Source organism: Dicentrarchus labrax, unplaced genomic scaffold, assembly GCF_905237075.1.
Source record: "Dicentrarchus labrax unplaced genomic scaffold, dlabrax2021, whole genome shotgun sequence".
NCBI lineage: Eukaryota > Metazoa > Chordata > Actinopteri > Moronidae > Dicentrarchus > Dicentrarchus labrax.
In genome coordinates this window covers 16,043,363-16,059,801 of record NW_026136719.1, presented here as the reverse complement: position 1 = coordinate 16,059,801, position 16,439 = coordinate 16,043,363, and the positions used below count along the sequence as shown (strand labels likewise).

Sequence of the window (16,439 nt, the reverse complement as noted above, 5' to 3'; positions counted from 1 at the left end):
TGCAGGATCAAGCATTGTTTGCTTAAAAGAACTGAAAACACTGTCTGCTCACCATATCATGAATCACTGTATATAGAGCACACAATGTAATGTCAATGCATTTCTCTGCTAAGAGCAAAGCAGTGCAAAGACAGGAGAGGTACGCTCAGAACTGGGGTGAAACATAGTTGCCTTTTACTCACATGAACAAACTGTTTATGGATTTATAATAATTCATGATTTTTAGGCTATGTCCTATTGAAATTATTCTTCATTCATTCATTAATTCATTATTGAATGAGGTAATCTAGGGGATAATCTTAATATATGGGTAGTATATGAGGATTTCTTTCATAGGTGGGTTTTAGCAATTTAACAGTAGGTAAAAAAAGACAGGGCGAGTTTTCAATATCTTTTTACAAAGACTTTTATGAATACACAAAAAAACCTAACACTACAAATATTGCAAAAAAGGTACAAACAAACAAACAAACGTTAACCTCGAATGTAAATGTAGTACATTCTCAGTACTGATGAGCACCATTTAGCGGAAATCAGTGTTGCATAGTACTTTTCTAGAAATCTACCAGGGTTGCATTTGCTTTCCAAGAGACAGATGTTTCATGGAGCTCTTTCCCAGGAGAAGGGGTCAGAGTCAGTCCAGATGATGTGGATCTTGGCCCATGTCCAGCTCCAATACACAGAGTTCAGAACTTTCTTGGAAAGTCCAATTTTCCCCCTACACATACAGTTCAGTGGTGTCATTTGTGTGACCTGAAGCTGTCCTGAGAAGTCAGGGCTATGAACCATCATAGGTGTACTTACTATGAATCATTGACATATACCTAACCCATCGCTACCGCACCAAGGTTCATAGACATTTCATTGTCTGGGCTCAGAGCAACTCTGAGCTACAGAGAGCTAAATCATTAGCACACTTGTGTTCCCAGGATGTCCTTTCAGAGCAGAGTCTTTTGTCTCCCTTGCAGCTGAAAAGGATTGTGCAAACATGCATATTGCTCAGTACAAAACTGGATACTAACTGAATAAACTGGATCACATGTCCATATGTAAAGAGCTTATTTTACCACTGAAAGACCGTTGGAAAAACTGTACTGCACCAGAACTGGACATAACAATCCAAACTAATACAGTTTTATGCACCGGTATCATGTGGTGTATCACATGTGCAAAATATAAAAATTCTGGCTCAAACAAGCTGTAATAAATACTTGCTTGCCTACTTGTCATAAGGAGTGTTTGAGGAGGGACTTTTCTGTTGCCTGCGGACCGCACAGATGGAGTAAGGTTTGGGCTGTAAGGTCATACCCAGTTTGGGAGTGACAGTGGGAACAGTTCCTGGAGGGAATTGAAGATGAAACCTCTGCAACAAAGTGGTGAAAAAGAGGAACATCTCCATCTTGGCCAGCTGTTCGCCCAGACACTGACGCCTCCCTGAAAAAGAGAAAATTCTTTGTTTTAGGCTCTGATGTGCACAGGCACATCTGGCTAATTTAATTCCTAAGAAATACAAGCAAAGACATTTGAATATAAAAAGAAATTGGTTTAACTGAGGATTGTCAGTGCTGGAAATGTAAAAAAAACAAACACACAATGGGAATGTCCTGTAACAAAGACTATATGAGAACAGGAGATAATGCACATTGCACATTTATACATTGTATGGATGCTGTAACCAGTGTGGCAAATTAACTGTGAAAATCTAATTTAAAAAAAACTAAATTCCATGGCTATGGAAAAGCAAAAATGTTATCTATATATTCTCAACGAAAGAGAACAATAACCTGGTCTGAACACATCTACATGCCAATATTCAGTCATAGTCATAGGGCCACCTACTGGCAACAGAAAGTGCTGTTTTATACTTTTATGTGCTCCAGGAGTTTGACCAGGCCTTGTGTAGCAATCATCATCTAATTTACATGATTATTTTTACAGTGTGATTTAAGGGGGGAAGTAGACAGCACTTTTATGTTTCTGTTGATGGCTTGGCAGCATCTGATTCTGGGGTTGCCACTGACCAGAGACACTGGTCTCTGTCTCTGTATACTATAAATAGTATGTTTTCACTGATCTAAGAGCCTAAAGTAATCCAGGGAATACTCTAGATTTTTAAATATGATTTATGAAACAGTTTGTGAACAAAGCCACTGACCGGTGACTCGTTAGTGACTACAGCCATAATAATTTGGATCAAGAGTGTTGGAATTGAAGAGAACCATGAAGAGACTAACCCAAAGAGAACGGCAGGAAGGCCTCACGCCTCACAAAGTTGCCATTGCTGTCCAGAAACCTCTGTGGTGAGAAAACTCCTGGATCGTTCCAGTACTTCTCATCAAAGTGCACTGAGTAGAGGTTCGTGATCACCATGGTGCCTTTAGGAATTGTGTACCCGTTGACATTTGCATCCTGGGAGGTGGCACGGAAAATACCAAGTGGGACAATGTTGCAGAAGCGAAGGACCTCGTGCAGGACAGCCTCCACATACGGCATCTTCTGTTTGTCCTCCAAAGTAGGCGCCCTCCCGTTGGCCAGCACGCTGTCGATCTCCCTGTGCACCCTCTCTTTGTAGGGTAAAACAGACACCATCAGGCATTTATTCATGCATAACATTACATAACCATTCAATTTAGAGCAGACTCCATCTACAAACAGATGCGCATCAAATCTCTCTTGGGGTCATATTAGAAGTAAAATGTTCTATAACTGACCTTGTATGTTGGGGTAGAGGGCCATGTACAGCATGGCCCAGCGCAGGGTGTTAGTAGTAGTCTCTGTGCCAGCAATTATGAGCTCACCCACTGAATAGATGAGGTTCTCATAGGAAAAAGAGGAACTGGGGTCTCCTGCGTTCTGCTCCAACTCATCCAAATAGGCATCGACATAGTGGCGAGGTACATGTGGCACCCTGCCCTGTGAAAAACCATTTATAACCTCCAGTAGGAAGTCATACACCTCAGCAGCATTGCGGAACAGCTTCTGGTGTTTTCCAAAGGGCACATACTCAATCCAAGGGAAGGCATTGTAGAGGAGGGCCCAGCCGCTCACCGCTAGCTCTACATTCTCACTGAAAATCTCAATCATGTGCTGGAAGTTGCGGTCGTCATAAGTAAAACGCTGCCCAAAAATGATCAGGTTGGTGATGTTGGACACAGCGTTAGTCACTAGGTGTTTGGGATTGAAAGGCTTTCCTTTGTGTTCGTCAATGGCATCGACAAAGAACATACACTCTTCTGAGATCTTCCTCTCGAACTGTCTCTGGCCACTGCCGAAGTAACGGAAAGAGTTGCAAGCCAGTTTACGGTGTTCAATCCAGCCTCTGCCATATTTGCAATTGAGAAGTCCTTTGAATGTAAAACAGAAGAGATGAGTCATTTATCATTTCAAATGCAATTTAATTCAGACACTCTTGTGCAAAGTATGCATTGCAAACTTATCACAGCATCTTACCACCCATTTTGGTCATTTTTTTGAATAAAGGCAGCGACGGGCGGTCAGCAAACACCTCGCTCTGATGGTAAAGGCATTCCCTGACACAGTCGTATCCATTTAATACCACGGTCAAGATGCCTCCCAGGTCAATACTGAAAATCTGAAAGATACACATTGCAACATGGGCACTGGACACCTTTTGTTCTCTGCACACGTTTAATTCAAAAGAATGCCTTATAGTCAAGGAATGAGGAGATTGCAGACACATTGCAGCAGAAGGATGAGTTAAACATGAACTGGATAGTGTTTGAAGGAATCTCTCCATCTAAAGAGATATCCAGCTCTGCACCTAAGTTATGTTAAACTTTAAAAAGTGCAAGTCACTAACAGGAAATGTGTGTCCTTGTATGAATGCATTTGGAGGAGGCTTATATGTTTCCCTGATTTGCCAGTTATTCTCCTCCAAGCAAACGCTGCAGACCGCCAAATGTTAGGGCGAGTCTCTTTTGTTCGCTTCTACTTCCTAGTGTGTGTGTGTGTGTGTGTGTGTGTGTGTGTGTGTGTGTGTGTGTGTGTTTGTGTGAAAGAGAGAGAGAGACAGAGAGAGAGAGTGCAAGTGTGTATGTGTGTGTGTGCATGTGTGTGTGTGTCATGAAAGCCTGAAACCTCTTAGGGTCATGCGCTGCACAGTCTGCAGATCACTCAGTTTTGACTCAAAAGAAAAGCATTGCAGAGTCCGAGTCATTACCTGTCCATGAACTTCACTCTGTGTCTTGAGGAAGACGTGCGGCTCGGTGGCTAGAGACAGAATGTTCCCTATCACAGGGATGGGAGATGGACCAGGAGGAAAGCCCGGGGGTCGTCTCTGCTTGACGAGCTGGCGAACCAACAGGAAAGCGAGCAGGACGACAGTCAAGCAGCCCACACTAAGCAGAGCCTGTTCGCGGGACACCGACACCAGAGAAGGCGATTTAATTGAAACCATCTTTTCCAAAAAATCTGTCCTCCCTGCTAGACTACCTCGGCTGACTTCGGCTTCTCCTCAGAGTAACTGAAGCACATATGTAATGTATCATCTTGCACATTTTCTATCCCCCGCCTCTAAAGCTAAGATTGGCCAGACACTCAGAGTCAACTGTGGGTGAACTTTGTTCTGCTCCTGATCAATAATCCGGATCATTTATCTTGAGTTTTTTTTTTTTTTTTTTTGGCTGCTTTTAATGGACCTACAGAAGTGGAAGCAGACCCTAAAAAAATCACGCTGCAGTTCATCAAACCCCTTATTAAAGTTGTTTAAAAAAAATAATAAAATAAAATGCTGAGTCATTAAAATTGCAGAAATGTTCTGCTCTTTTTCTGTTAAAAATGTTGTTTGGCACAAACAAGCGTGCGAACCAGCGCTTTGACGCACAGACAGAAATTGGCATCAAACAATTATGTAAATATGGTAAATCTAATATATCATATTGCATATTGTAGGGGAGACTGAGGTGGATTGAACTGATGGGCACATGAGACACCCATTGTTTCAAGGAAATCTAACCCTAACCCATAAACACATGTGCACACAGTTTGGAAGCATCTTTCCTAGTAGAGAGGTACATGGAATATAATGTTGAACATCTGGGCTCAAAAACAGGTTTTGTGTATTTTAAGTGAATATTAAATGCTGCTGCCTGTAAACCAAGGTTACCAAGAATAAAACTAAACATTATGAGGTAGTTTCAATTCAGTTCCAGTTCAATTCCATGTTAAAGCAAAGGAACAATTGCTGTTTAGTCAACATCAGTGTATTTCCTATGATGTAAGCTACCAAGGCTTCTTTTATTCTTTTAGTTTTACTGGATGAAATTAAAGTGAAGTGGGTTCTGATTAATTTCTCTTCCAGTCTTTGTAACAGTTAAAGACGCTAAAAATAAAAAATAAACATTTCACAATTTTCTATGTACATTTTTATATATATAGCCAAAAAATTGCACTCTGGGCCCAAAAGTTCAATATGTTCTTTAGGTAGCTGGCTAAAAAAGCTTTTGGATAAGCTCTTGACACAGTTTTCTGATGTTTGAGTTTAGTATTTCTGGGAAGCAAAGCTGGGGCATTATGCCATTGGCTAAATCAAGATGTCAGAACTAAAATTAACTCTGAATGAAGAAGACAGAGCAGAGATTGAAATATATAGAAGAAATGAGAGGGAGGAAAAACAACAGTAAGGACTTCTCGGGCTGGTGGTTGGTGGGATAGCTGATTTACTTAGTTACATGGTATGACTGCTGAAGATGGAATATCAGCATGCTAGCTAACTAGCAGCATGCATGGTAAAACTGGACCCCCAATTCTGAAAAGTTGAATATTAAAACCATGAATTCATAACTAACATTAGGTAAGCTACCAATAATAGATTCCCTCCCTCATGTCATGTGTGATGACTGTGTTTCATCTATGTAGTCAAAGTAACTAACTTTGGTTGAAACTGATCATATTTCAATACAGCCTTGTGTATTCTAATGTAATTTCTAGTTATTACTTGACATCAGCTGAGTAAAAAACACACATTTTTTAAAATGATCGCTGAACTGTTTTTTTAGACTGAAATTTTCTAAAGGGATGCATCAAATTCAACAACCAAAAAAAAAAAAAATCATAGAGCCTCTTTTGTGTGTAACAATTGAATCCACTGAGATAATTGAAAAGTCCTGGTGAAGCACATTTTTGTGTTACCCTGTTTTGTTTTTAAGCAAATAAACTTTGCCCCAGTAAGCTGCTGTAGGTTCCTTCCCCTCCGTATGTTAAAGGTTAGGCCTTGCTTCAAATTCAGAGGTTAAAGGTTAAGGCATGGACCGCATTCCAATCTTGCATAGTGTGAGATTTTTCAAGCTTGTCGGCTAAAACCTGAACGCGTCCAGACAGAGCGTGTATATGGATGTTTTATCAATTTTTAATGCACGTATGAGACTGTAGGAAAGTGCTTGTTTTATAGCAAAAAAAAAAATCACACAAATCAGTAAACACACACTTGACAAAATCTTTCAAATTATCCCTTTTTACCTGCAATTTTCCTATGATCTAGAAGTGCAGAATGGAAAGAGCTTGAAGGGGTTAACCTAGGTAAATATTAATAGGGTTTTAAACTACAAACAGTTTCCACTTTTGTAAAACCATGCTCTCCACTTTGCTGTGTGATCAGTTCATCATGACTGACTCCTCATTAGACATGAAGTTGTTTATCTAGACGTTCCTTCCTGCTGGGGCAGCTGGTAAGCTGTTTTTCTTAGATGCCTCAAATGGCCTCTACAGACCTCTCCCAATCATTCAGATTTGTTAGGGCTACATAATGAGGACATTCTTGCAAATTATTTCTTTGCTTCCTGCCAGCTCCACGAACTCAAAGGGAAGCAGTATTCTGGAAGCGTTAAACACATCTGTCAGATTTAATCAAATAAAAATGTTCTCACTGTTGCATTATCTTGTTACTGGTTGGGTTAATCAAAACACCAGCGACAAGTGTGTCCAGGTGGTTAACATGGACCATATTTTGCAACTGTGATGATTCACAAAAAACAGAAGCAGAGTTAGGAGTTAAGAGCAGCATCAAAAATATTTGATATAATCATGGCTGCTAATAAAGGTCCAGTGTGGTGTAATGATTTTAATGGTGTAGTTGCAGATTGCAAACTATGGTGGCCGCAAAATGCAAATTCAAGTGTCCCTATCTAGAGCCAATGTTTGGTTTATCCCTTCTGGGCTACTGTAGAAATGTGGCCGTTCTGAGGTCACAAAAAACATAACAGTTCTTCTACTCAGTGATTACACACTAATGAAAACCTAGTTATGCATATTATATGCCATTTCTGCCAATAGATTGATATAAATGTTACACACTAGTCCTTTAAGAGGCAATTTTAAAGAAGAGTTTAACACATTTGTTCTGTAAATCAACAGAGAATGTCAAGGATACACAAGTGTAACATAAGGACAGAAATGTTTTTCCCAGTTGAAACAGCTGAAAGCCTTATAATGACATTAGTTTTCACTGGAGGGCATAAATATTATCAGGTCTATCCAGTGGTAGGAGTTAGCAATATGGATTGACATGTACTTAAATATACATATACATTATATTTTCACTTTCTTAAAGAGAACTCACTTACACATGAAGTTTACTTGTCTTGAGTCGTTCTACTCACCCTGTGAAAAAAGTTGTATAATGTCTTCTGTGGTTCTGGAGGGAGCTTTCCAAAATTTTGAAAATAACCCTGACGATGTCATCATGGGGTAGACCTGCTGTTCCTTCATGTCGAAAAGAGCCTGTAGAGGTGATTTTGGCATTTTACCTCTTGGGTGCCCTACTTTGTAGGTTTTCTGGTAGGAGACTCCGGGGTAGACCGAGAACAAGATGAAGAGATTATATTACTCATCTGGTTTGGGAGTGCCTCGGGACCCCCTTAGAAGGAGCTGGAAAAAGTTGCTGGAGAGAGAGACATCTGGACTATTTTGCTAAGCCTGCTGCCACTGCAACCCGGCCCCAGATGAGTGGAAGAAAATGGAAGAACCACAATATAGCTGCAGTACCATCTAACTGAGAAAGTATCAATACATTAAACATCCAGGCAGAAATCTGCCAGGCTAATCAAGAAAATTAATTACCTGAAAAAATAAGGTATTTCATCACATTGATGCAAAAATCATATAATTTATTTGTTTTTGCAACATTATGCACAATGGCCCAACACTACCAAAGATATTAAAGGAATAGCTACCACCATACAAATGGTATGGAAAAAGTCTATATTGCCTTATAGTTATATTGCTCAACCCTATTCTGGGGTAATTTTATTCCTGTCCTGATCAATGTATGGGATTTGACGCAGTTGTGTGCTAGAACAGCATCAGTCTTTACATTATGAGGCCATCGGAAGAGTGTTCTTCCTGTTTCACTATAGGGCACATGTGGCATGTTCGATTGGGTGGGTCCCTTGACTACTGCGGTTCTACAGTAAATTATTTACCATCCGGATGACTGGAATTATCAAGTGGATGGGGAAAATTTAATTACCGACCTTCCCTGGTAATACTAATGCTGGCCAGAACCTCTTTTTCCTAACAACATAATGACAGCGGCACGAATATCAAGAGGTTGTGTAATCCCTCTGCAACTACTGGCCAGGTGTTTAAATGTTAGGTAAGGTTAGGTTAGCTTTCTAATGGAGAGCAGCAGGTGTAAGTCCCTTTGCTAATGGATACTTCACTTCACGTTTATAATTCCATGAGCCTCAATGGTAATTTTATGTTCTTTTTGAAGCCAGAAACCAATCAGTAAACGGTTTTCAGGCACTTTACATCCATTAGGGGTTTTCCACACAGTTGCCCTACATTGCTGTTTGTTCTCATCATTGCCCTGTATTGTCAACTGTCATCATTTCTCCTTTTTTTGACCAATTCTAATGTAAGTTCAGAGGTCATTTAGACAATTGCTTTATTTTCACACTTAATCCTTTAAGACTGAACCAAATTACTTAGCCCCGAAACTTCTATCCTACTGTTTGTGTCTATCACCATGTAGATTTTTTGAGGGGGGCTCTTAATCTTATCAAAACATGTATATTAGGTCAATTTCTCCAGTCAGTGCCCGTAGGCAATGGCTTAGATCTGGAGTTGGTCCCTGGGTGCTGTACAGTGGCTGATCACTGCTCCTAGTCCTTAGGATAGGTTAAATGCAGAGGATAACTGTCACTGTGTGTTGTACTGTGTATGATTGTATATGTGATGGTAAAGTTGATTCTATTCTATTATGTTCTAACTTAACAGGGTTTGACGGGTCAGAAACCTACTTGCCCTAAGTTTTACATGCCCCTATAAAACATGTTTTATTTATTAGCAGTCACTAAATATAAAGACTTAATTAATTGTCATGTTTAATATTTATTTAAACATACAATACTTCACGTTTTTAACTGGTTTTGAAACTGGTTGAGTCAATTTAATGCCTGCCACCAATTTAGTCGGATTCTCCTCAAAATCAATGATACAAGGTGGTGGAAACACTACCGCTTTTGTCCACAGGGGCCACCAGAATCAATACAAAATAAAAGTTCCTTGTAGCTGCTTTAAATAAATGAATCAGAAACAAATTACATTAAATACAAAGTTTTGCTCAGATAATGAAACCCAACTTAACTCCTGTTTTCTAGGATAACTGAAATGCTCAGCTCATAAACTTTGTATTTACCCACTGCCATTTTCTCACCAGTGCTTGATTGGTAAAGCACATGTGCAACCCTCAACGGAGATGAGTAGGAAGCGAGAGATGGCTCATGAATCTGCTTGTGGGAGTTGAGTGGTGAGGCATTCCTGTAGATCAGGTAGCACGGTGCTATTTTGGTACTCAGTTTTGCGTGAAACTGGACTTGCGTTTCTGCCTTAGACAACTTCTTTTCCCAAACACAATTTTAAAATGTAAAAAAAACTTGTAAAAAGTGTCACAAAAAAGAGGCCTTTACTTTCTCTCTTACTACAAATTTTCTGGGATTCTCTTCCTCTCTTATTAAAGCACTGTCTACGATTTTTTTTATTTCCAACTGACTCGATAATTGCTTACTATGTCAAGACATATTTAAGGTCCCTTCTGTGCTAATTGCCTCTGTTCAATCAAGCCTCAAAAGGGGAATTTTTTCTTTCCTCAATAGTCATAACTTAAACATTACTGCACTGTGAGTTCATTCCAGCCGGTTATCAACTTTTGCTGCCTATTCGAATAATGCAAGGTGTTGATGAGAGACCTTGAATTATATTTTCTTTGGGTTTTTTTTTTTTTTTAGCAGTGTCCCAGCCAAGAATGGTGCTGCTTCTCTTTGGAAGAAGACACATTCACACTGACTTAGCTGAGACTGTCACTGATGAGCACTGCAGTGAGCATAACGCTGCCCCCTCTGTCATGAATGCTCTCCTGTGTTGTAATTAATTTTCCAGGCCAATTCATGCCTAACATTAGGGGATGTGAACAGCGTGAGCTAATTGCATTCTTGACAATACACTTTCCCCCTTGGAATGTAATTTCTGTGTCTCAGCTGATGTCCCTGGTCAGAGCAGGCAGTGGTGAATCAAAGCCTGGGAGCAGCTTGAGTCCAAAACAGTACTGAGTAGTTACTTTTACACAGACAAGTGGATTTTGACTTGTTAAATGTGGCACTAGTCATGGAGGAAGAGACATCCTTCTTATCTGGGTTAGACGTGGTTCTGTTGACCCTTAGCTTTAATACATTTTGGACATTGTAAGAAAGATTGTTGACACTCACATCTGAAATATCTGTAATATAAATGTAAATTTCTGTTTTAGAAGGTACTTGAATTAGATCAAGACAATTAACACGAGTCATTATGTGTGTATATTTTAGTCCAAGTCTTTTGTTCTCCATGAGCATTTTCTGATATCACATGACATACATATATATCATGAAGCTTTTAAAGACTTTATTATTATTATTTATTAATTTATTGCCTGTGGTATGCAGCCCGCAGGTCTGCTCAGTAGCACCAAAGGGCTCATCCACACTAACGAGTTTCCTTGTGATGCAAAACATAACTGGGAGGCAGGATGCTTTGTAATGCATCATTCAATATTGTTACATAAGGGGAATTAGAAGATGGCCAGAGACCAACTGCCCTGTAATTAGATCGGAGAAACCGGATGTACACTGCTAAATTGTGTGGGAAGGTTTAGTTTATGTACAGGGAGAGCTCACTGTGATGCTATTCACATGTAAGTTTCAGTGATCTGATCTTTAGATTGAAGTTGAAGACAAAATAATTTATTGGTATTTACTAAATTGTTCAGCAGTGTTTAATGGGGCAATATTATATTGAAACATGTGAGGGAGCAGCCGGGTACAATTGGACCTGTATATTATTTGGCTGTACATGGATTATTGATGAGCATTACAGTGCCACAGTGTTGTTGATTCAGTTCTGGATTTTTTAGGCTGTATTTTGGTGTTATTTTACTCATTTCTGTGGTGTGTCAGAACAGCTTTTTCCTTAATGAGAACTTTGTCTTCACTTGGCTTTTGACACCGTTCCTATTGCCACACAGAAACTTTTAAACAATTTAAACTTCTTAAACATATTAAATAAGTGAGTGCAACAGACTGTTTTGGGGAAACCTTATTAAATTTACTTTTTGAACTACTTTTTCTTTTTCAATTTTAACTCATTGCTAACTGGTACTATTTAATCTAATGAAATACGACTCACTTGTTAACATGTACTGTCTTAATTAATGGGATGAAATCTTGTTTCTTCATCTGCTCTGTGACTAAAAGTAGATATTAGGAACCCATGCCTCTCACTGGCAGCAGCCCTGTTCATCTTAGCCACTTAAAGATGAAATGGCACCACATTAAAAATTATCTTGACATATGTTAACAGAAGCACGGATGAACTATGTTTGAATCATCTGACTATCATAATTATATGTCCTGTAATATCAGGGAATGTACATTAGGTGGGTCCACATGCACATACTATACCATATTAGTTCTCAAGAACATGAGACACTGAGATTTTTATATATTGAAATTTTTTATTGTTAGTCACACTTACCCTGCTTAAAGATTTACTTCACTACCAACTAATTCAGTCGCTTTTTGTGAATTAAACACATTCTTTGATGTAATTTGTGTACAAGCTCTTTTATTGGCTCGCTGTAAGTGACGTAGGACTTCTGATTTGGCACTAGTTTGAGGGAAAACGTTTGATTGGCCAATAGACTATAGACTACTAATATAGAAATCCTTGGGGTATATATATAAAACCCTGTACTGTGTGGAGCGTTCAGCAGATTCACAAGTGAGTCTATCATTTCATTCTTCATTATCAGAAGACCTAATATCATACGGTGAGTATAGATAAAAGACTGCTTTTTTAGTTGATGGAAATGATGCTGTTAGTGTTAAATATCAGATTTGATGATGTGGGTTTTGGGGAAGGTGAGGACGGAGTCGACTGGGTAGCCAACTATACTGGTGTATACGGGTTGCTTTGCTGGTTTGGTGACGTTATACTATCTATGATAGACTGAAGCTAAATCTGCTAATGGACAGAGCTGCTGTGTCAGTATATCACCAATAACTCTTCTATCTTCCTCTGCAAGTTCAGCTGCTCTAACAGTGAGGGTGTGAGAGAGAAAGAGAGAGTGAGAGAAAGAGAAAGAGTGAGAGAGAGAGAGAGAGAGAGAGAGAGAGAGAGAGAGAGAGAGAGAGAGAGAGAGGGAGAGAAAGGATTCACATAGTTTTGAATGTATGCAGTAGATGAGAAAGTCCATAAAATATATTTTTTATAGTTTATATATTTAGTTATTTATAGTTGACATATAATGTGTGGACAAAGGTCACACATAATGCCCTTTAAAAACTTTTTTTTTTGTATTGCCTTGTTTAATATTGTATGCATTTTCCACAGGGAATCATGATAATGCTGAAACTCTCGACTCTCCTTCTTGCCTACGCGCTGATCATTTGTCAGATGTATGTCTCACAGGCAGCTCCATCCAGGTAAGAGTTGTTATTATTCCTAAAAGTATAAAATATATTTTGTAAAAATATGATTGTATCTGACATTTTATATGTGTTAAGGTTATTTCTACTTTAAACCAGGCACTTGCATGTTAAGACCTTCACCACCAATTAATATAAAAATGAAGTTTACCTTCCTGTTAGATTTTAAAAGGAACAATTTAATCAGATTGTGTTAAGTTTGCCTTGCTTCTCTTACTGTTGTGTTTATGTTGGTTTTTAAAACCAATGTTGTGGTAGAACCAGAGAGAACCATTGTAATTCTAATTAAATGTGTATTTTCAGAACTAGTAAGGAGTCCATGTCAGATGGAGTTACACTGTCGAACGATGATGCGCAAAGGTTACTCAGAGCTATCAAGGAGTTCATGCAGATATCTTCAGATGAGCAAGACCATCAAGCAGCTGATGGAAACAGGTATGGCTTTCTTAGTATTAGTTCATTGTAATAATGACAATTTTCAAGTATCTATCTATCTATCTATCTATCTATCTATCTATCTATCTATCTATCTATCTATCTATCTATCTATCTATCTATCTATCTGTCTATCTGTCTGTCTGTCTGTCTGTCTGTCTGTCTATCAGTTAAAGAAGATATAACACACTTTTGTTTATAAGTCCCACAGCTTGAACTTTGGTGTTTATTAATTATCAAGGTATATAGTGAAATTCATGCATGCACTGCAGTTGTGCATTAACTCATCCATTCATGCACATATGATGTGATATGCCTGCAAGGGAGTGTCTTTGGTCAGAAAACTTTAGAAAGCATGATGTCGAAGAACGTGAGAAAACATGCATGACAGAAAATAAAACTTAACAATAGCATGACAACTCAATAACAATATTATCTTAATATGCCTGTCAGCATGCATTTGAAATGCTAATTTAACACAACCTTTTCTGTAAATGCATGACATTTCAGAAAAACATCATGCATGTAATTATTAATAATTATCTGCATGCTACGGTTATTATAAGCCTGTTTCTGCATGTTTGTCTCTGTCTCTAACAGCTTGGATAGACCCATGTCTAAGCGCTGCACCGGCTTAAGCACGTGTGTCCTGGGCAAACTCTCCCAGGATATTCACAAACTACATACCTATCCCCGCACCGACGTGGGAGCAGGGACGCCTGGCAAGAAGCGAAGTCTATCTGAGCAATATGATAACTACGGAAACTCATACAATTAAAACTTTCAGTTTTTAGCCCATCTAGTTGTCTGTCTGAGTTCATGTTTGCTTGTTCATCCAGCTCTATCCATTACCAAGACTGCTGATGCATGTGGAACATATTTGTCTGAATAACTTCAAGGAAACATCCTTGCTTTAGCTTTTCACTGACATTAGATTTATGAACTTACGAACAGCTACAAAAATTGCGTTACTAAAAAAATAAGAACAGATAAAAACCTCTCTACTGTTTAATTACTTTTCTCTTTGTAGTAATTGTGTTTCCCTTATAATAAATTCATATTTTACATGTAAGCTGTTCATTCATTCAAGATTACAAACATAATATTAAAGAAGAAAAGGGTAAGCATGGCTGTCTATAATGCACACACAATTACTGGAATATGTTGCCCTACGTATTTCCCCATTGTATTTCATTTGTTGTTGATAATGCTAGACAATATTGTTCAAAGTCTGTCTCATAAATGTCTGTTCTGATCTTGAGCCTCATAATAAACTGTGTTTCACTATGTTTTCCATTCTTACAAGTAATGCAACAGCACAGAAGCGGGCATGCAACACAGCCACCTGTGTAACCCACCGCTTGGCTGACTTCCTGAGCCGGTCAGGAGGACTGGGACACAGCAACTTTGTTCCCACCAACGTGGGTGCCCAGGCGTTTGGCAGACGGAAGCGGCACAGCCCTGTGTGAGCACCAGAGCAGATACAAGGTAAGTAAGCACTCAGTACTTTCACATGAGTATTATTGCTGGACTAATTGAAGCTTATACTGTAGATAAAGAACAAGAGAGACCCCATCCAGACATGTATATGACATGCATGTATACCGAAACTATAATGTGTGTCTGCTATATATATTGTTTGTTTTTTTTAATGCCTAAAAATGCATCTCCTTCTAACTCATTAGAATTCATAAATGTATGAATATGCATTTCTTTCTTTTTTTTTTACATTTTTTAATATGTTTTTTTACTTTACAAGATGTCTCCTACTTCTCAAATCCATTCTCAGTGTATGTGCACTGGCATATACACAGTTTCTACATCACAGTTGTATAAGTTACATACTGGACATCCTGGTAGACCCAGCAGTTCTAAGGAAATTTGCTCTCCATGTCCCTTTCTACCCATATTGTTTTTGTTTTTTTCCCTCTCTTTGGCTCTCTAGGAACAAGTGCCTCCTTTGAGTGACAAAACTTCATCATCGTCTATCTACAAACACTTCGAGAGCATATATTCTACACAAACATTGACAGATCTCTTGTTTTCAGACCACCACCAGAAAGTTGTCAGTATTCATTGTTAGTCTGTGCTTAAAAACTAGAAATAACTAGCGTCACCGTCATCATGGAAACATTTTGCAAAGAGGGATGAGAATGGATTTTTTTTCTGTCTTGGCCTGTAGCTCAACTGCACTTCTGACCTGTGTCTGCAGTACAGTGTGTCAAACTGGAAGTCTTATACTGTACGTCTGCACAACCAACAAAACCGACAATTGTGGCTGTCTTGTGCCTTGATGTAAAACACTTACATTTCGTTATAGTGCACAATGCAAGTGTGAAAAATGTACTTATGATTCTAAATATTGTAATAATTGTGAATTGAAAGCAGGAATAAATTGTATTTTAGATACATTGGCTTTCATGTCTTACTGTGTTTTTGTTTGATTGTGTGATGCACTGCAAACCATACTGAGCTTTCCAGCAGCACTATAGATACATTTAAAAAAGGTGCACAATAATGTGATATGAAAGGTATACTCTGAAAATCAACAATGTTATATATTACATTCACATTGCATTCACTACACATGACCATCTCCAAACATGATTAAAGAATATCTCTTTAATCACACATTTATGAAACTGGTATTGGATACTATTTTTAATGTGATACAATAGTAAGCGTTTCACTGACATTTGAACAGATTTTGCCCTCATGTGGTCACACTAAGTTATTACCTTTTCATTAGATATACAGCCTCTCTCAAGAGTAAGTGTCCTAAATGAGGGGTATGTTTAGCTTCTCCTGCAGAATCACATCATAATTTGGTTTCTAGTAAAGTTTTTATGCCGTCATCTACCCCCTATCTTCATCTGCTAAATAATAGTTTTTAAAAGCAGGTTATGAAAAAAAACAAAACAGTAAATAACAACCTATATTCCCTATGTTGTGATAGAGTAATTTTAATGGAAAATCTATTAAGGGGCTGTTTGTGGATAAACTATCCAGACTGAGATGTGTTTT

The 16,439-nt window shown here is 38.5% G+C and overlaps 2 protein-coding genes across 3 annotated transcripts; one reads left to right on the top strand and one right to left on the bottom strand.

Moving 5' to 3' along the window:
- Window positions 1–390: 390 nt before the first annotated feature.
- LOC127352109 (vitamin D 25-hydroxylase) lies at window positions 391–7,720 on the bottom strand. Of its 2 annotated transcripts, XM_051380265.1 has the most exons (6): window positions 7,617–7,720; window positions 4,181–4,369; window positions 3,451–3,592; window positions 2,712–3,344; window positions 2,235–2,564; window positions 391–1,434 (listed from the first exon to the last, which is right to left on the bottom strand). In XM_051380265.1, the coding sequence occupies exons 3-6, from the start codon at window positions 3,464–3,466 to the stop codon at window positions 1,220–1,222; spliced, it is 1,194 nt and encodes a 397-aa protein (XP_051236225.1). In that variant the 5' UTR covers window positions 3,467–3,592; window positions 4,181–4,369; window positions 7,617–7,720; the 3' UTR covers window positions 391–1,219. The 2 variants fall into 2 exon arrangements, with proteins under 2 accessions (XP_051236225.1, XP_051236224.1); XM_051380264.1 differs by lacking the exon at window positions 7,617–7,720 and having other exon boundaries at window positions 4,181–4,528.
- calca (calcitonin/calcitonin-related polypeptide, alpha) lies at window positions 6,443–15,829 on the top strand. The gene is made up of 5 exons (XM_051380266.1): window positions 6,443–6,686; window positions 12,886–12,977; window positions 13,284–13,415; window positions 14,722–14,903; window positions 15,361–15,829. The coding sequence occupies exons 2-4, from the start codon at window positions 12,892–12,894 to the stop codon at window positions 14,882–14,884; spliced, it is 381 nt and encodes a 126-aa protein (XP_051236226.1). The 5' UTR covers window positions 6,443–6,686; window positions 12,886–12,891; the 3' UTR covers window positions 14,885–14,903; window positions 15,361–15,829.
- The last annotated feature ends 610 nt before the right edge of the window (window positions 15,830–16,439 follow it).